Source organism: Panthera uncia, chromosome X (assembly GCF_023721935.1).
Source record: "Panthera uncia isolate 11264 chromosome X, Puncia_PCG_1.0, whole genome shotgun sequence".
In the NCBI taxonomy this organism is placed as follows: domain Eukaryota; kingdom Metazoa; phylum Chordata; class Mammalia; order Carnivora; family Felidae; genus Panthera; species Panthera uncia.
Window position 1 is genome coordinate 96,987,350 of NC_064817.1, and position 27,278 is coordinate 97,014,627.

A 27,278-nucleotide genomic window follows, 5' to 3' on the forward strand; every position below is an offset into this window, starting at 1 on the left:
TAAAAAACCACAAACTCTATAGTTTGTAACCAAAAGGTCATGCCTGGGATAAGACTTTCATTTTCACTCTGTGGACATTTTTCTATCTATAATTTCTCCAGAAATATGATTTCATCCAGAAAGGTTGAAGGATAGGCTGCCAATATTGTAGTTTATAATTACTTTCACCAGCAAACTAAATCAGTTCCTTCAGCGAACATGTGAGGTCGACTCTGCATTAATGAATCACCCAAGAACGGGATAGTGAACGCTGAGTTGAAATACAAACATAACACACTTCAACACCTCTGAAGTCATAGAGGTTTGCTTTTGTAGTTTAGCAGGAGCAGGAATTTAACAAGTCCAACCACTCACTTGCTAAAAGCCAGTTGTCCTTCTCCAGTTTCAGTCTCTGTAGAACTCGCTGTACATGTTCCATCTGTTTCTTTTCTTCTTCAAGAAGCTTGTCCTGAAGGGCAGTACAACGCTCCTTCTCCTTTTTCTTTTTATTTGGAGGCTACAATGTAGAAGTTAGATGCTTTTCTAACTACAGGAACATTACCTCCCTCTCTTTGAATTAAAAAATTCAAAAAGAGATAAATGCTGACACTTCATCTTCATTACTTCACAGGGGTATCGAGGAGTCCACCTGAGTGTGCTTTCACCACCATTCACCACCATTCACCAAATCCAAACTGTCGTCTTCCCATCAAAACAGGCTACCTTTCCAGCACTGGTGCTTCTAGTCTGCGGCATGGAGTCATCTTTGACTCTTCCTTCTTCACTCCAGCATCCCAAATGCTTATAAAGTCTCGTGCATTCCCACTCCCTCAGTACTTCACAACGAATTGCCCAAAGTGCCACCTACCTGGTCTCCAGCCTAACACCAGCCCCTTCGCCCTAACAAACGCATCCTTCATACCACTGTCAAGAGTGCTTTTTCCAAAGTACCATTTTTACCATTATCACCTCCCTGCTGAGGAATCTAATACAGCCCTCCTTTTTATTAGTCTTCTTTCCTAACTTCCACTGCTCTACATAATCTGGCCCCATCCTAACCATTCGAATTGATCACTAAGCCCATTCACTAGAATAAAAGTGGTCTCTTTAAACCTTAAATTACTTCGCACCTTTGCTGGAGCTCTCAAGTGGCCAATCTGCCTCCCTATTTCCAAACCTAATCCATCTTCAAAGCCTACCCAGCTTAAGACTCACCTCTTTCACAAAGCCTTCTGCTAAAGAGTTCTCCTTTTGGGAACTCCTACTGCTCTTGTAATTGGAGTCACACAGATCATTTTAAGTTGCTAACATAGTCTTCGGTTAAAAAAAAAAAAAAAAAAAGGCAAACTCATAATACCTTTTGTGTGATCATAACCTCCATGTATTCACCAAGCCCCTGCCCCCTCCCACTGAGAGGTCACCACTAACTCACTTAGAAAATATTATATAGCAGTAAGATCATAGCTTTAAGGAACTTGAGTTAATACAAAGTATGGGTAATGTTGAATTAATACCATGAAATTATTGTACCTGGGCTACTAGAACAAAAACCTACCATTTCCTGATTGTCATCAATTGCTTTCATCTGGACTTTAAGTTTATTGACTTCCCGTTCATAGCTGGTGTGTGGAACTGCAAGGTCATACATTGTCAATGACCAGAATGTGGCATAGAATTGAGGGCTGATGTCATCCCAGACTTTGGAAACATGTAAGGAGACCACTGCTTCATGGACAGGAGCCATCACCATTTCACACGATGTAATGTACTTGTGAACTTTATGTTGCTGTTTACTTCCTTTTTCTGATTTTTTAAGTTCATCATACTTGGACTGGAGATAAAATGTAGAAACAAACACAACACAATTTATACCATTGACTTTCAAAGTATAAGAACCTATGTTCCCTTCTCAAGAATCAGAAGATGACCAGTCCAAACATTCTGATTTCTTACCAACATTTATTTTAAGATAAATCATCCCTGGAAGCTGTTCCAATCTTGTGTGCTCACTAGGAGCTTTTCAGCAGATTCTTATTAAACCTGACCTGTTAAGTAAAATAGCGTATGTGTGCCCACTCCACCATCCATGATCACCCACCCTACTCTCTCTTACTACTATATCAAAGACTGAACATGTAGGTTTTCCATTCCTGCTTTTAAGATCTTCAAGGGAACCCAGTAAATGGTCTTAACACCAGTAAAGAGGCAGAATGGAACTAGTAATAGCTAACCAGCACAGAATGTTTTATCACTACACATAGCCCCTACTGGCCGTTACAATTTGTCAATTAAGAATCTCGATCAACATTAAGAAAGGGTATGAGAGGGGCGCCTGGGTGGCTCGGTCGGTTAAGCGTCCGACTTCGGCTCAGGTCATGATCTCACGGTCTGTGAGTTCGAGCCCCGCGTTGGGCTCTGGGCTGACAGCTCAGGGCCAGGAGCCTGTTTCAGATTCTGTGTCTCCCTCTCTCTCTGCCCCTCCCCTGTTCACGCTCTGTCTCTCTCTGTCTCAAAAATAAATAAACGTTAAAAAAAAAATTAAAAAAAAAAAAAAAAAGAAAGGGTATGAGAAAGTTACTATAAGACTGCCAAGTAGGGTGCCTAAGTGTTCAGGTTTGGCAGTGAACGAGGGGATTCCCAGGATGCAAGAGTACCGTGCCAAAACTGGCAGTCCCAAGCAAACCAGGACGAGCTGGTCGCCCTGCTGGTAAGCTAAATAAGACTTTCTATGAAGGGATATGGTAGATTAGAGTTTAAAGCATGTGGGAACTGGCTCTGCAGCTTTTTTTAGGCCTGACTGGTTTATCCTAATTTTGGAGGAGGGTCAGAGGAAGGCCATACTCTTAATGGTAGGAGGAAAAGAAGCTGTTAGTACAATGGGAGGAACTACATATCAGTTCATAGGGTATAATACCAAAGGTCAAAAAAATAAGAAGAAGAATACAAAGTGTTGTTGCTACTGTCTCCTATCCTTCCGTCTCTTTAGGATGAAAATTTTGTTGGGATGAGGCATCATCCCTGAAGATGAACCTAACAGGAGATCTAAAACTCACTTCTTCTTTATGTTAAATAAAGAAGCATTTAAATCATCACAGTTTGTGCTGAACATGGAACCCAGAACCAGAAGGTCAGACATCAAAGGCTCCACTTCCAGGGCTGGACTGTGGATGGTAAGAGGCTCGGCTCCTTACAGTCCCACTGTCTTCCCTCCGGAGTGCCTCTCTACCCCAGGCTAACCGGACGGAAGACATACCAAGTACTTGGTTCCAGAGGGTAACTTAAGCAGCATCTTACAATTATGAGAATTACAATCAGAGAATCTTACAATTATTCTATAGGTGGAAGATTTACCTCCTGTTACCCCATTTTAGAGAACTACACAGGTGACAAAATTACAAAGAACATTACTTTTGAGAGAGAAGCCCCAATTACATCATAGACCCGAGAGAATAGCCAGGATAAGGAAGGGTCTTTCACCTCTGAGGCCAGGTCCTGTTGATGGTGACTAATATGAACCTATGTGAGGCGGAATGACATCTGCTGAGGTTCTAACAAAACGTAGGATAATCAGCGCTAAAACTATCTGTACAAGATAGCTTGGCTACCTGATTTGGGCAAGATCTAGAACATAAACTGGGGGAAAGCCTTTCTTTCATAACTGTGTTGCAAGGTGGGTCTCAACAATTAAAACTGAAAATTAAGTTATAGGCATGAGGGGGCAATGATGTGGTATGACAGCCCCCGTCTCCCCAGTCGTCTGGTTCTGAATATCACTACTATTGCTAGGCACCCACCTAGTCCCTATCTAGTTAAAAAGAGAAAAAAAAAAAGGCTTGATGAGAAAAGACAGCTGTACTTCATATTTAACTAGGATGAAGATTTCCTCATCTGAAGTCAGTATAACTCCCTCTTCAAGCTTACACCTTCAGTCAAATAAAGAGGCATAACAGCTCTACATCTCAAGTCACTTGGGGCACTAAATCCATGACTAGAACTGATATCCACAGTTATTGCTATACTTCTAACGACTGTTCAAAAAGCTCCTGTTGGCCCAGTAACCTGAACAGTGTTTGGTCGGCTAAATCACTCCCATGAGGGCCCGATGGTAGTCCATTTACGGAAGGGACCCAGCAGTCCCCCAACATTCACACCCTCTCCTCGAAGTTTCTTCAAGAGAGGTCCTCACCCAAGAAGCAAACGCAAGGCTCCTCTAGGGAAATCTGGATGTCCATCTAGCGCAACCAAGGTTTCCAAAGAACTCCCTTTCCAATGTGGTCTGTCAGTAACAGACTTATCCCTGACTTGGCTGTACTGTCACCTCTATATGGCCCTTTGTTTTCTTCTGCAACCCTGACGGGGAAATGACATTTCTCAGTTTAGAATTTGTATCTCTTAAATGACAAAGACATAATATTTTACACAGGCTACAGAAGAGGCAGCTATTGGTAGGAATGACCTGCTCCATTTTCTGACCTGGAAAAGTTCAGCCAACCTCAGGCAAGCAGGTGTTCCTGTTTGCTAGGGTTCAATATCGCTGATTAGTGTGTTCACTTCTCAGTATAGCACAGGGCAGGCCAGAATTCCTGAGATGAAGCAATTCTCCCACCTCAGTCCTTCAAGAAATCAGGTCCCCTGGTGCATAGCTGAGACTGACCTACTGCGGGATGGGGCGACAGCACAAGACATAACTATGCAAAAAGAGCATACAATTTCCTGGATTGAGAGATTCTAAAGGGAAAAAAGAGGCCTAATCCTACCCCTTGTCCCCCTTTCCCTTCAGAGAAGATAGAAATGGCAACAGTATTGTTGCATAATGCTGAAAGTGATAATTAAATCAATTAACAGTTGTTAGAGGGAAGTGTGACACCGCACCAGTTGATATGTAAACACTAACAGCTGATGGTTGATTAAATGATCAATTAGACCCCAAATTTCTCAGCGTCTTTTCTCCACACCTATACTACACAATTCTGTGTTTCTACTGGGAACAAAGAAGGATCCTAGTTTAAAAGAAAGGACAGAGATCTTCCCCAAAATCTGGAGTGAAAAGCCTTACCCAGTACAGACAACAACAAATAAACAGAAGGGCCAGAATTCAAGCCTACGCAAGGACGAAGAATACACTGGGGCTCCAGTCAGAGTGGAGAAGTACCACGGTTTCCAAACAGAGGGCTGACCATGGTCCGAAGGGAAAGGAAAAGCCCATTCCCCTTCCAGGTCACTGCTTTGCAGGCAAGAGTCCAGGTGGCAGAGAGAGAAAAGGAGGGAGGGCAGTGTCCTCTTCCCCCAACATCCTTACAGTCGCTAGTGGGATACTCTGCTTGGGAAGGCTCTGGTTTGCTTTTGTCGTTTTTTCTTTTTAGTCGTCTCATTTAGGGGGGAGAGAAAGAAAACAAGAACCATGAATGTCCCTTTCTGAGAAGTTACACAGCACAGACTACAAGAGTTTTTAGAGTGTTTGGGGTGGTTAAGTCTTTCTGTTAGTCTCTTTATTTCTCTCAAGGCAGTACGAACAGCAAGTCAACTATCTGACAGGGATATTGTCAACTGAAGAAATAGTACCCTCTGTATTCCATGGGAGTATTCCGCAGAATGACATTACCATATTTTCCTGCATCAGAATCAACCAGTGCTTATTAAAAAACAAAAACAAAACAAATTCCCAGGTACTATGCAAGTCACTAAATTAGAATCTGGGGACACAGGACGAGTTTCTAGGATGCTTCATTGGTGACGCTCATCTACACTAATGTTTGAGCACTATAGTTAGCTCTAAAGGGCCCATATGACATCAACCTGGACAACTGGGGGTACAGTAACAGTAAAATTATAGCACCAGTGAGACTTACATTTAGAGGGAGCATTTTCATCATACACCTCTCAGAGATGAACGTTAACAAAAGAATAACTCTCCAAGGGGCACCTGAGTGGCTCAGTTGGGTTGAGCATCTGACTCTTGGATTTGGCTCAGGTCATAATCTCATGGTTTATAGAATCGAGCCCAGCACTGGGCTCTGTGCTGACAGTGTGGAGCCTGTTTGGGATTTTCTCTCACCTCTCTCTCTGCCCCTCCCCCCTTTGTACTCAGTCTCTGTCTCTCTCAAAAGAAATAAACTTAAAAAAATGTCTCCAAGAGACATGTAATCTATATCTATTTCAAACTAAAACACATTTATAGTTAAGAACTACTTTGGAATCATTCTTGAATGGCAGCAAAGACACTTACACTTACCGAAATGTGGTGTGCATACATTGGCCTAGACAGGAAAAATGCTGCATCATGGGGTGTATGAAATTCGTTACAGAGCACATCAATTGAAGGCACTCGCTTTATATAATCTTCTGTGCTTAGATTAGATGCTAAAAACCCACCAAACTGCACCAGGGTATCATGACACTAAATTTAAAAAATAAGACAAAAAACACAAATGTGCTACCACTTTACAAAACCGACATAAACATTTTCCAAAATGATTACGATATGTCATTTTAACAATATTTTGATTAACAATAAAGAATTCAGATTTTACAACTTAGAAGAACTTTAAAGACAATCTATAAACATCATCATGTAATCATATTACCACAAAAGATACCAAGGCCCTGAAAAGTTCATCAATCTAAGGCTTTAATGTTCAACCAGGTCTCAAGTTCCAAGCTATTATTTCATCACTTTTAGTAGAATATACTTCCCCTACATCACATAAAACAACGGTTTTACGTATACAGAATTTCCTTGCCCTTAAAAAAGGAAAACTTCATTTATAAAATATATGTGATCTCTTTTTTTCCCTTGTAATACAGTTGGTGGTAAACACATCTTGTAGGCTAATCACAGGTTTTGGTGCCTAATATTTACAGAAATATTTTATAAACATCACATCTACTTTGTTCTGACTGAATTTCCAGATTTCCAGAGATCAGGAAAAGATATGAGAGCAAATAACTTGAAGTTAACTACTTAAATTGAAAATCTTATACATATGATTACATTTCCTAGAGCCTTCTCTTAAATACCATAATTTGCACAGAAATACGCCCTAGTTCAAGAATGCCTATTTTACATTAGAGCTGTTTCACACTCATATGATGTGCAAATGACATTTTAAAAATTATATTGCATTCTGGGGCATCTGGGTGGCTCAGTCAGTTATGCATCTGACTCTTGATTTTGGCTCAGGTCATGATCTCACAGTTCCTGAGACTGAGCCCTATGTTGGGCTCTGTGCTGACAGAGCAGAGCCTGCTTAGGGTTCTCTCTCCCTCTCTCTTTGTCTCTCCCCTGCGCGTGCTCTCTCTCAAAATAAACATTTAAAAACAAAAAATAAATAAATAAATGAAAATTATACCACATTCCATATTTTCCACTATCAGGATGAAAAAGAAATCCACACAAGCACAAAAGCCACTTTAACTTGCCTGATCATAGAGTTTTCCCACAAGTTTCAAATGTTTCTCTCCACCTTCCTGGAAGATTACCCCATTCCTCTGCTGAGCCATAAGCAAACAGAGAGGAAGAGCAAGATCATGGTCCAATAGTGCATCTTTTAATCTCTGGGAGGATTTTTTAGTGTTTCTGATCTGGCCAAAATAACCACCCTGCACAAGAGAAGACATAAATTTACCAGCGCATAGTATGTAACACATGCTATCTGATTTGAAAAAGACACAGAAGAGGATCAGTTACAATCCTGAAGATTAAAAACTTATTCTACATTCCTTTCCTCTCTTCACAAATTTATTTTAGTGACACAATTGCTGATTACAGTCACCAGTTTAAAGATTCAACAACAGAGTGATGATGTTCAGATTAACACCAGTTAGGATATCAAGGACCACAGAACACTTGGTATTTACTTCCCTTACAGATGCACTGCTGTCTTTTATACTTTGTTTCAGCTGTTTGAAAGGGCTTAAATAACTAGTAGATCACAGTTTTCAAAAGGGAGATGAGGACAGTCACGAGAGGAGGGTTATGCATGGCTTTGACATTTGGCTTCATGTACTTACGCGTTGTTTGGATTCTTTAGTATGAGCATGCATCTATTTTGAACTTAAAAAGTCCATAAAAAAACTAGCAACTCTCACCTCAGCTTTTAGTTGCTCTCCACCAGTCATGGCCTCTAGTTGCTCCATCGTCATTTCCTCTGTGATTTCTATTCCTGCCATTTTTTGTACCACTTCTTTCAATATAAGCAGGTCAAAACTATTTGGAAAAAATAAGAAACAGTCTAGAGTTGAAACTTCAAACATAAAAGTTACAATATATTATAATTAACATGCTGAGAATCCCTAAATTGCTTGTATGTAAATATGGAGCGGAAAGGGGCTAATGTGGTTTTTAAGGAAAAACTGCATTCCTGGAACTATACTGAACAATATTTGAGACATGTAATATGTTTACTTTAACATTTTCCTGGGAATAATTTCAAACATACAGACAGTACGTAAAGATAAAAAATAGCACAAAGCACTGCCATATACCCTTTACCCTGACTTCACCTATTAACATTTGGACTCCTGTTCTCTTTATCGTTTGTGTTTTCTCTCCCTCTACACACACGCGCGCACACACACACACACAATTTTTTCAAACCATTTGAGAGTAACTTACTTAGTAAGTAACATCACTTTTAAGGGCACATTTTACCCCTAAAATTCCTAAGAATGTATTTCCAAGAATATAATTATTCTCTTACATAACCACAGCATAGTTATCAACTTTAGTAAATCTAACACTGATTCAATACTTTAATCTATAGTTCATCTTTTATTTTTTATCACTTGGCCCAAAAGCCCTTCATAGCATTTTTAAATGTTTTTTATTTATTTTTTAACTCAAGTATAATTAACATACAGTTTATGTCAGTTTTACTCATACAGTGATTCAACAATGCTATACATTACTCAGTGCTCATCATGGTAAGTGTACTCTTAATCCCCTTCACTTCTTCACAGCATTTTTTATCCTCCAGTACAAGGTGGCCAATATATATATTTGACGGTATAGAGCCATCTCTCTAAACAATCACACACACTTGGAAGGAATGGAGGGAGTGAGGGATAGGAGAAAGAAAAAAAAGGAAGGGAACGAAGTTCCAAGTTGCAGTGTATGAGCCTAAGATGACAGCCTTAAAAACATTTGTTATTGTGCCAATAGTTACTCATTTTAATTCTCAAAGCTTAGGACTATCAATGGAAATAACAACATATGACTTTCAAGATCCTCTTTAATTAGTTAAGTAATGAAGATTAAGTGGAAACCTTCTTTCCTACAAAACAAATACAGACGTGTTCCCAAACGTAAAGCTAGACATACGCAAGACACAAGTTAAAAATAGATAAAAGGCAGTGTTTGAAGATTCTTATTGAGTGCTTACTCTCTCAACTTGTCTTGCCTTCCCTAAACATAGGTTTTGAAAACAAGAGAGCCCTCCGGGCAAATCAGTATGCAACAAGTACCAACGAAATATTTTAATTTTTCTTTAAACTATCTTTTAATTAAAAACTATATTCACAGTACAGAAAACTGAGCTATAGACTTAAAAATAACATTACATTCTCCTGGCCCATAGACACAGAAGAGTAAAATGTATAGGAATGGTGGACAGATGCACAGAGTGTGATGTGCTGATAAAATCCTAAAATCTAATTATTTTTTTCAGTGTTCTCTAATCCAAAATAAGAATCTGCCAAGAATTACTTAGGTAATACTTGTGTGGAACAGCAGATAGCTTTAAAACTTTTGTTTGCTTTCTACCAGAAAGTTTTCAGGAACAATTTCCAGTTCTTCGAGTCTAGTCCGTCTACTGCTGAGGAGGTTTAAGATACACACTAATTCCAACTCTAAGCAGTGATATGGGTCCAGAATAAAACAATAAAATTCAGTATTTATAAAGAAAAGAGAACGTTATCCAAAAGGTATGCAAGCTGTACGTAATCTCTGAAGTCCATATTTTTTTAAAAAATTGTTTCAAAAATACTATATACACCCTCAAAATAAACATGTTCCTACCATATGCTTAATGTAAAGTTCAATTACTGTCCAGCAGCATAATCAATAATGTAATATGTCTTGTCATAAGAAGATTTACAATATACCATATTAACTAACCACTTATTCAAGAGCCTAATAGGTAGTCAAAACGAATTGTCTTTTTAATGAATTAGATATATGGCCAAATATTACATTTGTGTAAAAAAGTATTTATGTATGAAATTACAATTTCTTTTAATTAAAGAATTCCATATATATAAGTGAGCAACTATTCTACTTAAGCCTACAACCAACAGTTTTTCAGGATAATAGCAATCTCAATATCCCAATACCACCAGAAGTACTCTAATTACTGAATTTCATTTACATATAATTTGCTATGAATACCTTTTGCCTGCCTTTAGCTGATTAGCCACATATTGAAGAAGACCAGCAAGATCAATTGGATATTTACGAAAAACTGCACCACAGAAACTAGCCAGACCTATATGAAATAAAAAAATAGGGCTTTTAAAAAACAGTTCATAAAACAAAAAACAAAAACAAAAACAAAAACAAAAAAAAAAAAAACACAATATTAAGTGCCATTTCTCAACTAACTCAATCTCTAAAACAAAATGAGCTAGGAATACTTGTATTGCTGATGCCATTGAATGGAGTTTTAGAATTAATAACAGCTAATATTTCTTGAGCATACATATGCGAAGCACTGTACTAAGTACTTTAATGTTAATTATCTCATTTAATTTTTGCAATAATCATCTCAGGTTGTTATCAACCTATCAATAAGGAACATGTCACATAGTTGGTATGAGGTAGCACAATGATTCAAACCTATACGACCTGATTCCAGAGCCTGTTGGGCCACAACAATTAATCAGGCCACAACAAAATCTTGCAGATCACTCAGTAAATTTGAATGATCAACAAAACACCTGCCTCTCAAATGTTTGAGTCACACACAAAAAACCTCTTTTTATCTAGAAACATGCTACTAGTTGTGGAGAGGCAAGCAAACAGGTAAAGCATTGCCAGACCAAGAAGCAAACAAACGACCAATTTTTACCAATAGTCCTTATCACATCATGAGTAAGGAGAAAAACCCCAGTCAAGACAAGAAGAGGAGATCCCAGTAAAAATCAAGTGATCTGTAGCCTTTTCAACAATTATTTGCTGAGCATCTAAAGGATAATGGACAAAACACAAGTCCTGCCCTCAAGGAGCTTACAGTCTAATGAGGGATACAGAAAAGTGAACTGTCATAACTATGATGAGTAAAAGGTTCCATGGGAATACAGAAACAGAGCACCTAATTCTGACCTTTGGGTAGGAACATTAATAGGGAAAGCCTTCTGAAGAAAAGTGACCTCTAAGCTGAAATCTAATGAATAAGTAGAAGACGTGGTGGAGGAAATGAGGCTGCAGCATGGAAGGGTATTCCAAGTAGAGGCAATAACACGTGCAAAAAAGGCCATGGAAAGTACCAGTTCAGTATTAATGGAACCTAGAACATTGGGGAGGGGCAAAAGATGAGGCTAATACACTGAGTAAGGACTTGATTCCAAAAGAACTTACTTACATGACTTAATCCAGATTTCAGACTTTAAAGGGCAATGGGGAGCTACTACAAGATTCAGCTATCAAACATGATAGGTTGAAAGAAAAGGGAACTCACTGCTAGAAATCAAAAGCATAAGAAATTTAAAAAAAAGTAGTGTTTTTTGTTAACAAACAAGTTTTTGTTCTTTTAAGATGACTGAAACGTCAGGATAGAGAGAAAAGACAATAGTTCCTTTAAGATTAATTCCACTGAAATAATAGAAGGGAATTTTCATCTCCCCAGGAATGCTTGCACAAATTCGATCATAGCCAATACTGGACTCTTGAGTTGGAAAATGAATAAGTACTATATGAACTTCCTTACGCAGCCAAAGACTTGGACGTCCAGCTTGAGAACAAGCCAAGTGGCTAAGTATTCTCAGCACCTCTTGACAAACAGGCTCTTAGCATGGGTAATAGAATATATAACATGGCAATTGCAACAGATGGAAATTTCATCCTTGGAAAAATAAAAATACTTACTCTGAAGCCAGCTTGAGATGGTTGTGTCGTCATGTTTCATTCTCTCCTTTTCCGGATTAGCTAAAGCTTCGATGATACAATCTTTCATACATTAAGGAAACATTTTAGGTCACTACAATCTCTAATAAAGCCCCTTAAAACAACAAAATACCACACCTTGGAAAACAATTGTTAGCTTCAAGTTATTATAAATCATTGAAAATTACGCTCCATGTAGTACCAACTTTTCTTCTTTAGCCACTTTTCCATCTCTCAGCAAGCAAGACAGATTTCACCTGTATCACGATGTTTAGTAAACATAACATTGTTCTCTCCCTATATACAACATAGACACGTATACACAAACTCCTGGCTGGCCAACCTTCAGATCAGCCACCTGAATCAACCTCATATGCCTACTAATGGAACTTACAATGAAAAAAAATAATGAAACTAAAATGTTCACCATTAAGGTCTATGAAATGTGAAATCTATGTGTTAGTTCACTTGAAAGGATACAGGCCAAAACATCATAATTCAATGAAGTCAGGTATTTCAGTGAATCTACTACAGGTGTTATTAAGTTATCATACTTCTGTATTTGTGATAAGATCTGGAAGATAAGAGCAAAGAATAGATGGCATTAACTCATCAAAAGAGGCGTTCTGTGCTAAATTATGGCTATATTTGTTAAGAAACCATGCTTAAAAATAAAGTAGCTTCTATTTTGTATTTACATAAGATCTATTCTGTTTCTTTAGAAAATATTTTCATAAGCTACATTTTCCAATTAGGAAACAATTCCAGGAATAACTTGAATTTTGGAATGATAAATGCCAAATGTCTTTTAGAAATCTCTTTCTAAATATGAAAGTGCTATGCTTGAATGAAATGCTATTCAAATGTTTCTAACAACTAAAATCATATATAATGCATCTCTTTATTACTATTTCTCTAAATCAACATATGGTAAATAAGACAGCATTAGATTATTTATAACAGTAGCATTGTTATATATTACCAAAAAATTAGATCAATGTGTTAAATATATTCTATGCTGTTTTGGTTTTAGATTATATGATGTCTCGTTTACTAAAGATTTTTTTTCCCCTAAAACTACCATTTTTAAAACCTCATCATTCCATTTCCACTTGTCCTGATTTAAAGATAACAAAAAGAAATATCCCTTAAAACAATATTAACCTCAAAACATACATAATCAAACAAAATGGTTGGATTGCTGTGGCTCAATTTCCCAATTTGTCTTCCAGAAGGCTTCACATTTTCCTTGGTTAGACGCCTACAAGAGGAGAAAAAGGTGGCACGGATCATCTTAATTAAGTCATTTCCCTCACAATGTTGACAGCTTTGTTGTATCATAAAAACAAAAACAAAAGAAAAAACAGGTATTTCCCAAGTATCTAAAATGGATCTACGTAAACAACCAAATTCTTCATATACTTTACTGTAGGCCTTAGGCTATTTTGATTAGGCATTCTACCAAAGGATATTAAGATTTTATATTGATGCTTAACATTTGTAATATAGACATTTCCATTTTACAGTAAGTCTAATAAGCAAAAACTCCTAATGTACTCTACGAGCACATAAAACTCTTGTAGCAAATCAGAATTATTTTAGATTTAGATGGGCTCATTTATCAGCTTAGGGATTAAAATACAAAATTTAGTGTAATGCAATGAATACCTCATACCATCTGTCTCAGTTACCCTAATAGAGTAATAGCTAATGCCGCATTCCTTGATATAGGAAGTTCTCTGGTTTTCATGTAAATAATTTTTGAAAGGAAACCATTTCTGAAAAATCAATTCTACTCCTTTTCTTCCTCTTTAATTCTTCCTCTGCTCAGTATTCTTTTACTAACATTCTGGAAAACTTACATCTATGAAATGCTTACAGTTCAAAATTATTACACAGCATCTTAAATTCTTCTCACATTACATAATACATCTACAAACTTAAAGGGGCACCTGGTGGCTCAGTGGTTAAGCAGCCGACTCTTGATTTCGGCTCAGGTCATGATCTCACGGTCCTGGGATCGAGCCCCATGTTGGGCCATGTGCTGAGTGTGAAGACTGCTTTGGGTTCTCTCTCTCCTCCCTCCTTCCCTCCCTCCCTCCCTCTCTCTCTCTCTCTCTGCCCCTCCCCTGTTTGTGCTCTCTCTCCTCTCTCTCAAAATAAATAAATAAACTTTAAAAACAAATCTAGGAACTTAAAAAGCTGACAACTCAAAGCTTTCTAGAATGAAAATACAATATGAAGAAGCAAATAATGAATTCAGTTGATAGTTCAAAGAATGGAACAATTCTGGAAGTAACAAACTTAAGAAGTTTCTTATGACAAAACTGACCCATCAATCAAAATTATTTCATCATCAACTGCTTCCCTTTCCCATTCTCCACGGCCCAGTTTCCCTTTTCCCCCACAGAAGAGAGATCTATCAAGTTTTAAACTTTGGCTCTACTCTGCTCCACCTTCAAACTTACTACCACCTGTCCTTATTTCTGAGCCTACTATTTCAAGTGGTCATCCTACTGCCAAAGCAAACCCTTCTTCTCTATACTTTTTATCCCATTCCCTTCTGCCTCCACCCTGGAGAGAAAAAAAATAAAAATAAAAATAAAAATAAAAATAACAATAAAAATAATAAAAGGAATAGATTCTTGATTTTGTCTCCCCCTCAAGCTACCACGCACGGCGTCTGGCATATGGAACACAATCGGTGAGCATTTGTGGAATGAATTACTGAATGCCTTACAGCAAATTCATTTTTTCAACAGCAATCAAAATTTGTGAAATTCTGCAAGTAATAAATTAATATATTCCCTTCCCAACATACAAACTTCAATCAATACCAAAATCATATTGTTCAAGCCTGGTGAAATAGTTACAACTAACAAATACAACAAAAACCCAAGTACATTAAAAATTCTACACATATCCTTCTGTGGTAAATATTTTTATTAATCAATTCATTCTTATTAATGTCTTCTATGACAGGCAAAGAGCTAAGCACTAGGAATACAAGGATGAATAATAGCTCCTGCTCTCAAGCTTAGTCCAGCTGGGGAGACAGAGTCAACCTATTTTTTACATTTTACATTCTCTAACAAGTACAGCAAATTACAGAACAGTACTAATTATATGCTATCAATAGTACAAAAAGGGAGAACAGTATCTTTGTATTCACCTGTATACACATAAAAATATCTGGAAGAATAAATAAGAAAGTAAACAGTGGCTCCTTTTTTCCTTTTAGGAGGACTGAGTGGATGGGGGTAGGGTGTGAGACTTCTTACTATCTACCTTTTTGTATTTATTGAAATTTAAACAATGTGCATGTATAAACTATTCAGAAGATTAGATAATTATATAAAAGACAAATAATCCTAGCAATGTATCTCAGTGGTATGATAGCATCACATGCATATGGGACAGTGGTGGTGCAAATAAAGAATAGTCGATTGTGCTTGGCAGTATGTGCTACAGAAGCCTTCATGAGATGGTTAACACTGGAGCCCACCCTCCAAGGATGAGGTCACCAGTTAGGGAGGAAAAAGAGGTAAGGGAAAACCTGTACCAACAAAAGAAACGAAAAACATACGCAAACATAAAGAGGACCACAGCACACTGAGGGAAACTTGACTCAGTACGGTTGGAGGTAGAATTGGCAGGGAAAGAGGTTGGAAATGGGGAGGGACAGATCACAAAAGATGTCTCACATCACCACACCATAAAGGTTGACACATCGTAATCTGCAGGCAATGGTTAGTCACCAAGGGATCTTGAAGAAACAATAAATACAAGGCACCATAATACTCCAGATAAAAGAAATGAGTTATAGTGGCAGTACAGAGTGGAAGAGACAGATTCAAGAGATTTGGTAAGATCTAACATACAGTTGACCCTTGAACAACATGGAGATTAGGGGCAATAACCCCCAACAGTTGAAAATCTGTGTATAATTTTTAACTCCCCCAAACCTTAACTATGAATAACAGCCTACTGTTGACCAGAAGCCTTACCAATATAACATAAAGAGCCGATTAACACATATTCTCTGTATGTATTACACACTGTATTCTTACAATAAACTAAAGAAAACGCTATTAAGAAAATCATAAGGGAAACAATTACAGTACTGTATTGTATTTATCAATACTGTTAAGTTTACATCATCTATTTACAAGGTGAACAGTCTGTCAGTACCTACATCAGTATTATCTTATATGATATAAAACACTGTAGATGTAGGTACTAACACTAGACATCAAAAATGAAAAGATAATGTGGAAAAGAAACTCATATTCATTCACAGGTATAATGATTCATACACTGATAATGAAACAGCAGCAATATGATTGGTTTTAGGACAGCCTAGTATAATCGATACAATTGCTTCATGGTAGCCTAGCCTATAGACTAATGAATGAATCGTTATAAAATTTTAATGGCATATAGCATTACACTCATATTCATAATACAGTATTGGAAACACTGTTACATTTATTTAGAAAACCACTTACCTGTGATGATAGGCTGATATGCAGTTTGTCCAATTACAAGAGAAAGGCATACTACAGTAATAACAATTCTTTGAAAGCAAAGTTGTAAACCAGTAAGAAAACGAACACATTATTAATGTTGTTAAATATCATTCACCGAATGCCTACGTAAGGACAGCCTATCCACTTCCATACAAGTCTTGCACACAATGTCCTACATGATGAGGGCAGAAAAACATCTCTTATAGTTCTTCCCACAGGGTTAGATTTTCATACAGAGACACACACAAACACAACAGGTAAGTTTCTTAACTGTATCACAGGATGCTTATTAGTGGAAGTGGATCATCATGAAGTCTTCATTCTCGCTGCCTTCACACTGAGTAGGCCGAAGAGGAGGAGAAAGAGGAATGGTTGCCGTTCTTGCTGTCTCAGGGATGGCAGGGTGGAAGAGGCGGAGGAGGTGGAAGGGAGGCAGCTGAGGCAGGCACACTCAGTGTTACTTTATGGAAGTACATGGTAATTTGCCTGACTTTTTTGCTTTTCCACTTTAAAAATGTTTCAATGTGATACCCATTCTTCTCCCACTATTTGCTTTAGGTTCAGTGCCCATATCATAGAAGGGTCCATGTCATAAGAGAAGTCAGAAGCAGTCTTGAATAATCAGAACCTTCTGCCAGACTGTCTAAGGTCAATCTGTTTTCTGTCACTGCTTCTTCTACATCTTTTTCTTCATCTTGCATTCATTCAGAAGCACTCGTCTCCATCAAGTCATCTGCTATGTGGTGTCTAATAGCTCTTGAATTTCTGAAAAATCCAGATCTTGAAACCATTTACTCCCAACCTTTTTTGCCATATCCACAATCTCTTTCATGATTTCCTTGACTGGTTCTGTCACAAATCCTGTGAAGTCATATACAACATCTGGACACAGTTCCCTCCCTCCCCCATCAGAATTCATTATTTTGGGCTTGATAGCTTTTACAGCTTTTCTGCAACAATCATGGCATCTTCAATGGTGTAATTAATTCTTCCAGAATTTCATAATGTTCTCTCTATTGGGGTTCTCTTTCATAGTGTTCACAATCCTTTCCATAAAGTACTGTGTGTAATGAGTCTTAAAGGTCCTTATGACCCCCTGATTTAGAGGCTGAACTAGAGACACTGTGTTTGAGGGCAAGTAGACCATTTTGGCACCTCTGGTGTTGAATTCATGGGGTTCTGGGCGGACAAGGGCACTGTCCAATATGAAAAGACCTTTAAATTTTTTTATTATTTATTTTTGAGAGAGAGAGAGAGAGAGAGAGAACGAGAACGAGAACTAACAGGGGAGGGGCAGAGAGAGAGGGAGACACAGAATCTGAAGCAGGCTCCAGGCTCTGCGCTGACAGCAGAGAGCCGGATGCAGGGCTTGAAACCACGAACTGTGAGATCATGACCCAAGCCGAAGTCAGATGCCCAACCAACTGAGCCATCCAGGCACCCCTATTAAAAGAACTTTAAAAGTCAGTCTTACTGCAAGGTATTTCCCAACTTCTGGGACAAAGCCCTGATCAACTGAATCAACTGAACCAGTTGATCTGAATCAATTGATTGATTCAACCAATCAACTGAAAAGATTGGATTGATTCAATCCAGAAAAAGAGGTTCTTGTTGTCCAGGCCTTCTTGTTGTACAACCAAAAGACTGGCACTTGATGTTTATCTTTTCCCTTCGAGGCTCAAGTGCTAGCAGCTTTATAGATAAGGGCACTCTAGATCATAAACCTAACTGCATTTGCACAAAACAGTAGAGTTAGCCTATCACTTCCTGCCTTGAATCCTGGTACTTGCACCTCTTCCTTAAGGTCTTTTGTGGCTTTATTTTCCAGAATAGGGTAACTTTTGTCTGCATTAAAAACCTGTTCAGGGGTCGCCTGGGTGGTTCAGTCAGTTAAGCATCCAACTTCAGCTCAGGTCATGATCTCGTGGTTTATGAGTTCAAGCCCCGCATTGGGCTCTGAACTGCTGACAGTTCAGAGCCTGGAGCCTGCTTTGGATTCTGTGTCTCCCTCTATCTCTGCCTCTCCCTTGCTCATGCTCGCTCGCTCGCTCTCAAAGATAAACAAACATTAAAAAGTTAAAAAAAAAAAAAAAACCTGTTTAGGCAAATATCCCTTCTCCATGATTTTTTTTGAGTTTAACTTTATTTATTTTTTGAGAGAGAACTAGAGAGCAAATGGGGAAGGGGCAGAGGGAAAGGGAGGATCCACGCTGTCAGCACAGAGCCCCATGCGGGGCTCAAACTCACGAACAATGATATCATGACCTGAGCCGAAGTCAAGAGTCAGACGCTTAACTAACTGAGCCACCCAGGTGTCCCTCAGTGATTTTCTTAAAGGCATCTGGGAACTCATCTACTTTCTGCCTCTTGGTCAGCAGAAACCACTTCTCCTGTTATCTTGACATTTTTTTAAGCCAAACATCTCTAAAATTATCAAACCATCCTTTGCTGGCATTAAATTCTCCAGCTTCAGATCCTTCACTTTCCTATATCACAAAATGACTCGGCATTTTCTCAAATATTAGAGTCTATACATATTTCTTCCTTATGGTAATCCTGCACCCATAAAAACAGCTGCATTTTCAATACAAGATCAAAAAATATTTCACAAAAAGTACAAATTTTTCACATCTGCTCATATAGCTGTAGCAATGGCTTCATGAATTGCCCCCCCCCCCCACCCCACCTTTTTTTTTTTAAACAACAATCCTTAGGGGCGCCTGGGTGGCTCAGTCAGTTAAGCATTTGACTTCGGCTCAGTCATGATCTCATAGTTCGTGGGTTCGAGCCCCACACCGGGCCCTGTGCTGACAGCTCAGAGTCTGGAGCCTGCTTCAGATTCTGTGTCTCCCTCTCTATCTGCCCCTCCCCTGCTCCTCACACTCGGTCTCTCTCTCTCTTTCTCTCTCTCTCAGAAATGAATAAACATTTAAAAAAATTTTTTAAAACAGTCCTTAGGCTGGATTCATTTATCTTGAAATGGCGGGTACCTGAGCCACAGACCTCAATCTAAGCAATTTTTTCTTGTAAGCAATTTTTTCTTGTACACATTAGCAATTTTTTCTTGTAATGTCATGACTCTGCTCCACTTGGGAGCGCTTCTGGCAGCACTAGAGGCAATTCATACGGGTCCCAGGCTGTTATGTAAGGCTTATGATATTGCAATAAGCACGAAAAATACATAAGAACCATGAGACATCACTTTTTATGGCAATAACGCAATTTACTGGAGAGAGAAACTGCTCAGAGATGATTAGCACCACACAGTGTTTTAAGCGGGTACTCACAACACTTGAGCTCACTGCATAGCAACAGGAGGTGGCTACGAAATTATTACAATGGTACACTAGGTACTATAGTTAGTTTTATGCAGTTATGACTTAATACTAAATCTTTACATTCGTTTACATGTCTCTTAACTACCAATGGCACCATGTATGGTCTGTTAAGTATACATATAAGTTTTGATAAATTTTAACTTTTTATAATAGATTTGTGTATATTCTATGGTAGCAAATGATAAAAGACTAGTATCTACTAGTCATATTTTATGCATTAAAGACATACCTTTTTCTTAACTTTTTCAATATTTCTACGTTATGTGATTTGTAAGTTGTTCCAAATCTCCAAAAAATTTTCCAATATATTTACTGAAAAAACAATCCACATATAAGTGAACCTGCATAGTTCAAACCGATGTTGTTCAAGGGTCAACTGTATTATTAAATAATCCCTATAAAGCACATAGTGCAGGGCCTCACACACAAATATTAATGGCTCCATAAACATTAGCTTACTGCTGTTGTTAAGCTAGAAACTCTACTTGGGGAAATCTTAAGACCGAAGTCTTTTGGAAGGACCAATTCTAGTATCTCCTTCCATGCCTTCCCCAACTTCCCAAGGGTGAAATAATTCACTCTCTTCTCTATCTTCTCAAAGAACATTATACATACTATATAACAGCAACTATTAGATCTGATTGTGATTGTGCACACACTTGTTTCCCCAGCAGACTGTAGCCAGGGACGATATCACTGGGCACAAACACTATCATTGCATACTGTTGAATCTAGTTAAACTAGAGAGTGAACTATTTTAATTAGAATAACCATACCACTGCACAAACATAAAAGAAACAACAATCAATAGCCTTGCTGAAAACACTTGCAATATAGCAGTGTATTTAGTAAACAAACCAACTCTAATCTGAAGTATATGATGTTGATGATTAAATTTCAGTTTACCAAGAAGTAAAATAACATCACTCTTCTGTTTTTAATGACATGAAAATAAAGCACACAAATGAAAAAAATAAAAACTTTCAAAAGTTGACTCAAGGAGATAGTTCTGCATAATTCCATTAGATCTTCCAAAAAAGAAAAATCTTCATTATAATAACTTCTGGCAGAGGAAATTTCAAGAACTTTGATCACCTTGTACAAGTCATTAAATGTCTTACGCAAATTGGGCAAAAGCCATAGTAGGCTGTCCTTTAAAAAAAGACTCATCATTAAAGAGGATTATTGGATTTTACAGCTATGCAAACATGACAACTATAAAAACTTAGTAGTCAAAATGAGCTAAAAAAAAAAACACAAAAACTGATAGTCATTCTATCTGCAGTATATCATAAACTATGCCATCAGCACATACTCCTGGGCTTCCTCAGAATTGAGACTCAGACATAAGTTGGTTAAAAGAAAGTAAATTAGACTCAGATATACGTTAGATTAATATGAAGAAAAACAAATTAAAACTTACTTCATGATATATTTGGCTCTGTCTATTGTTTGGGCCTTAACTTTTACTAAAAGTGGGTGACTGTTATAAGTTTCATTCTTCCACTGGCCATACAGACGATACCTTAAAAAACAATGAGATGAAGAATTAGGAAAAGTTAAACACTCAGAGGCTAATGCACTAGAATAGTAGTGAAAAATATAAAAATTTATGTATTTACCTATGCTGATAGGGAAATGTTTTAAACATTCCCCATAGTTCCTCAGACATACAAGCATTGCAGTCCATCAAAGAAAGAGATGGAAGTAGTACCTGGTCAGTAATGCTAAGTAAACAGCTAAGGATAACTTCCTATGAAGAAGGGAGGAAAAATTATTTCAGTAAAAGGTCCACATTAATCCCCCCCAAAAGAAAAAACAAGTTTATGCCAGCCTTGGAAAAACTTTCATTCCTTCCTCTCATAAAACACACCTAATTCCCCACACTATCACTGTCCTTTTCACAATGGATATTTGTGTTTCTCCATCTAAGAAAGCAATGAGGTGAGGTAAGGAAAGGGGCAGCAAGAGAAGGAGGGACCCATTAATCCCTCTTCCCTTCTCAACATGGTAATCTTCCAAAACAGGAACTGTCAATCTTAAACGATAACTGTATGATATTCCAAAAGCTCTATCCAGCATGTAGAGTACAAAATATTCACATAGGTGATTAAAGTCTGACCACAGTAAAATTTACAGTATGCTATACATAGACAAATATCAGACACATTGGATTTTTCTTGTCTCTTACCGTTTTCTCTTTATCTTCTTGTTTGCTTCCATCAGACTGAAACTAAAATTAAAAATAACTATAAATAAAATGCAAAAAGGTTAAGATTATGATGTCACAATTTAGCTTCTAATGTGAAAAAATTAACTTGTCCATGGTTGTGAATTATTTCCTTACTTTTTAAACAAATGTAGATTTTAAATATAGCCAGCGTTACCAATTAACATTTAAAAATTTCACCTATACTTCTAACTTCCAAATCATTTTGCAACATTCATGAATTCTAAATGTCAATTTCATAAGCCAATTCTTTTCTCAACCTCATTATCAAAAACCAAAGCATCCTAAAACTGATTTAAGTATTTACTGTAAGATTGTATCCAGCACAACTCAGTTTATAATGCATTTGCATTTTTCCGTCCAGAAGTTCTGGTTTCCCGCTACAGAATTAGTAAAAGCTAAGACTAAAACATTAACAACAACAAAAAATTTAACCCAAAGCAATTTAAACTATGTTTCAATTCACCATTACTTAAACTCTCAATGAGAAATAAGCCCAAAATATTAATAACAAAGACAAAACCATTGCCTAAGTTGGACAGAATGAAAAAACCTGGGTCATTTTGTATCAATGATTTGCAGGTGGACCACTGAAGTGTCATGTTTGATGCTGATGCTGTCCATTCATTCAAAACGAAATAGTGAGTAATACTTGTGTGTGTATAAGCAGGTGGACAGTTGGAGGACCATGCAAAGGCCAAAAGGACAACTGAAGCACTGATAATCAAGGACAATCTAGATTTCTGGGAAGGATTTAACTCAATACCAAGTGAGTGAGGGAAGAGGAAAAGCTAACAGGCAGCTAACAAGCTTATTATTTTCTTGGCAGAAAGGGGTGTTTTGTGCATCTACGCTTTCATACTTGAGTAATTTAATGGGTATCACTACAGAGAAGCCTAACTTCTGTGCAACATTTTCACTTAAGACTAATTCCAGGAGACTGCCATGTCACCTTGAAGGGAAAACATACACAATCCTTTTTTTAATCAACAGTTTTTTTAATTTTTTTTTTTAACATTTATTTATTTTTGAGACACAGAGAGACAGAGCATGAACAGGGGAGGGGCAGAGAGAGAGAGGGAGACACAGAATCTGAAACAGGCTCCAGGCTCTGAGCTGTCAGCACAGAGCCCGACGCGGGGCTCGAACTCACGGACCGTGAGATCGTGACCTGAGCCGAAGTCGGACGCTTAACCAACCAAGCCACCCAGGCGCCCCTTTAATCAACAGTTTAAAAAGATACGGTTCCCTTTCACAGAAACAAATGTTAAGTCAATATATTTCCTGGTCAGCAAATAAGGATCAGGTTATGAAGGAGTGGCCTGACAGAAAACAAAGTAATAGCTGCTTAGGTTTTGTTGGCGGACTGGGGGTGGGTAATTCTGGTGGCATATTAGGTGTATAGTGGGAGGCAGAAATAAGGGTATGTCATAACTGGAAGAACTAGGTGGGGATAAAAGCTACTCCTTTTCTAGTATACTATGATTCTAATAAAGCTACATGTAGTTTCCTCCATAGAAATAAAAAATTTTCTTACAGTATTACTAAACTGTCCTAATTCCCTAACTATTTAAATTTCTAATGTCTATGTCAATTCTGTAGATTGCATAACCAGGAAAATTTGACAAAGACAAAAAAAAAAAAAGGAAAACACAATGTAACTATCGAGAAGAGCACTGAGAAAGATTTCTATCAAAGGCTAACTACAACAGAGATGAACAAAAAAAAAAAAAAATCAAAAGGTACATGCAAGTAAAAGTAATTTCCTTTTGTTTGGTAAGAATGTAAACACATATTAGACTCCCCTGATGCTTTTTCTTTTAGTTTAATTTGCTGTTTAATTCAGTGTAAATAAAAACTCTCCATTCCCACAGTACAACACTAGAGTTTTATTGAATGGCCAGCCCAGGAAGAAATGGGAGGAAGAAAGGGGGGGTGGACAGAAGACATCCACTTCATTCATTCATTCATTTACTATGTGCCAGACACCGGGAATTCAAAGATGAACAGAGTTCCTATCTTTGAGAAACTGACAAAGACAGTTCCTATCTTTGACAATCTCTTGAAGATCAAAAGTAAGGCTTGCCAATGTACTATTAGGAGCTGAGGTTTTAAGTCTGAATAAAATCAAGCACTCATAATTATGCCGAGACAAACTATCAGCTATAAATGGCCCCAAGCAGGTTCCATTCTTGCCCTGTGAAGAGGGAGCAGATGACAGGACTGCATAACAAAACTGGGCACAAAAAGAATGTAGGTCCACCAAGAGGGGGCTTCTGGAGAGTAAAGAAATAAAGCTTGGGAAAACATTGTAGATTTAATTAGATAAATTACTTTTATTACTAACGACCTATTTTTAGTACCTCTAACCTGTGAATATTTGAAATGCTACTTTAGACTATATTATATTTAAGGGGGAAAAAAGTAAAATACTGAAGATTGTGACTAGATTTCAACCTGAAGCTACATCTAAGTAAATTATGACTCTATTTTCACCTTCCTTATTTTTCTCATTCTTATTAACTACCATTTATTGAGTACTATGTGCCATACACTAGGCTAAGAACTTCACATTTGTGTCTTAAAACTATCAGGAAAATCATTTTGCTAGAAAGGATCCAAAGAAGACCCACGAAAATAACTTAGAAATAGGAAAATATAACCTATAGGTCAAAAGTTACAGGAACAAGGGTTTACTGAACCTGGAGAAGAGAGAACTGAATTGCCTTTCAATGTTTTGGTTCAAAGCTTTGTTTTTATTTTTTGATCAGAAACTCTTAAATCGTTATAAAATGCTTAGAAATAATCAGTAATATTGATACTACATAATTTCTGAAAACAGAGATACTAAAGGAAAAACTTCTATCTTCCAACACACTTCATTTTTAATCAATCCAAATCTGTACTAAGACTGCAAATCTGTACCAAAGAATTAATAATATGGTCACCTATACACAGAATGACCATATGTGCTCGTTCTTTTTATCCCAGCATAAGTAATGGCACAACCTTTCTATCCCGTGTGTCCTGGTTTAAACAACAAAGCACATGGTCTCCCTACCTACCACATGTGTAGCATTCAAACTGCAGTAAATGGACTTGTGGGAGTGGTTTAAACATGAAAATATAGCAAACAAATAAATAGCTATACTTGGTTCCATAAAATTTGCCCCCAAAAGTAATTACTTTGCTTAAAATGCTGATTATGACATGAAACTGTATTGTTTTACACAAGCATAGTTCTAACAAGCTATGTGTAAAAATGGGCATTTTCAGTGCACTTAATGAATACAAGTATGTGATTTATTTAAATGAATTCTCTTTATAAATGGAGTTCATAACAGAAGTCTTTTGTAAAACAAAAAATTGCCTTGTAAATCTATCTTTAGGGAAAATTAAGGTTTTCATATTGAATTTATTTAAAGGAATATGCCCCCATGTTTTAGCTTCTATTTCCCCAAAAGCAGACTCTATTCAAAGTGCTGCCATAGTTTATTTGGGAAGTAATCCTAGGAACTCCCAGTGGGAAATTATTCCTGTGGTTTAATGGGAGCTTAATCCCACTGGGGACTTAGAGGGTCTGTGTAGAAATACATTTTAGGATTATCCCATCTCAAGGCATGATAGGTATACACCAATTCCTATCATTTCACTGGTTGAGAGCTAGGGAGAGGAAATGAGGTGAGTTAGTTCTCCAGCAATTCTAGGACACCAATTTCTATACTGCTTACACAGGCTCCCAGGGCCAGAAAAGCCCTCATACAAAAGACCTGCAGGTGTCAGCAGTTGAAAATTGGGCTGGTACACACCAAAATGTTAAGGACCTGGCGTAAGAGCCAAAGGATTACAGACAGAATCAAACAGCATCCACAGAGACGAATGGCCAAACCTCTAAGAGATGAGAGTTTTTCACAAATATTTTTTATGTTTATACACTTTGAATTTTTTTTCTGAAACTGAACACTGAAGTTCAATTTCAGAAAACAGTCTTTGAGAGGAGGCACGGGGGTTGTTGACTCAACTGCTTACAATGTGCATTTGATACACACTAAAAATTCTATCTTCTTTCTTGTATAAAATATATTGTTAAAATTATACTGTTTGTACATAGTCTACATTTGCCTATTAATAGGCTTAATATCTGCCTATCCTTGTATGTTTATATGTCTCTCTTAAGTAAAAAGCACAGCTAATGGCAAAAATTAAGACCTTATTTGTAATTTATTACCTTAAGTATGATTCTACATCTTGATTAGAACTGTCACATTAAGATACCCAGTAATAGTGAAGGTGACCTTAGTTCAAACCAATTAGTACATGTGACAATATAAGGACAAATATAAACATCCTAACAGTTCTTCCTTGCTCAGCCTCATTAAATAGCAAGGATGTTGTAGATTCAATTTGGTCTACCAAATGCAGAGTTCATTTGCTTTATATAAGGCTTATAACAGCAAAAGTACACAGAAGAGCTTAACAGACGGTGCCAACGATAGCAGTGTCTCTTCGACAGTAAGAATTATAATGCAAGGTTCTGTCTAAAAAATATGTTTAAATATTTTATTTTTTAAGTAATCTCTACACCCAACGTGGGGCTTGAACTCATAACCCCAAGATCAACAGTTGCATGCTCTACCAACTGAGCCAGCCAGGCACCCGTCTTAAAAATATCCTTACAACCCTCCCCCATGGGGCGCCTGGGTGGCGCAGTCGGTTAAGCGTCCGACTTCAGCCAGGTCACGATCTCGCGGTCTGTGAGTTCGAGCCCCGCGTCAGGCTCTGGGCTGATGGCTCGGAGCCTGGAGCCTGTTTCCGATTCTGTGTCTCCCTCTCTCTCTGCCCCTCCCCCGTTCATGCTCTGTCTCTCTCTGTCCCAAAAATAAATAAAAAAAAAAACGTTGAAAAAAAAAAAATTTTAAAAATATCCTTACAATATCTGTATCCACTTAAAGTTGGAAACTGACATGTCCATATACCCTTGACTACTCCACTCACAAAACCCCAGCAATAAAAATTTCATTTGATGAAAATTTTTGTTACTAATTTATAAATTTCCACAATGGGGGTGGGGGAGTGACATCTGATTACCACCACAATGTAAAGAA

The 27,278-nt window shown here is 37.5% G+C and overlaps 1 protein-coding gene across 9 annotated transcripts in view; it reads right to left on the minus strand.

The window, feature by feature from the left end:
- THOC2 (THO complex subunit 2) overlaps window positions 1-27,278 on the minus strand; it is a 114,022-nt gene that overhangs the window by 24,181 nt on the left and 62,563 nt on the right. For 5 of the 9 annotated variants that reach the window (XM_049644809.1, XM_049644811.1, XM_049644808.1 and 2 more), the window contains 12 exons: window positions 22,135-22,176; window positions 21,566-21,696; window positions 21,367-21,468; window positions 13,241-13,337; window positions 12,557-12,650; window positions 12,059-12,139; window positions 10,364-10,460; window positions 8,068-8,185; window positions 7,399-7,578; window positions 6,212-6,376; window positions 1,535-1,810; window positions 355-496 (listed from right to left, as the gene is read on the minus strand). In XM_049644809.1, the coding sequence (XP_049500766.1) occupies window positions 355-496; window positions 1,535-1,810; window positions 6,212-6,376; window positions 7,399-7,578; window positions 8,068-8,185; window positions 10,364-10,460; window positions 12,059-12,139; window positions 12,557-12,650; window positions 13,241-13,337; window positions 21,367-21,468; window positions 21,566-21,696; window positions 22,135-22,176 (1,525 nt within the window). The remainder of the gene's footprint in view (window positions 1-354; window positions 497-1,534; window positions 1,811-6,211; window positions 6,377-7,398; window positions 7,579-8,067; window positions 8,186-10,363; window positions 10,461-12,058; window positions 12,140-12,556; window positions 12,651-13,240; window positions 13,338-21,366; window positions 21,469-21,565; window positions 21,697-22,134; window positions 22,177-27,278) is intronic. The other 4 variants (XM_049644816.1, XM_049644814.1, XM_049644812.1 and 1 more) reach the window with 1 other exon arrangement.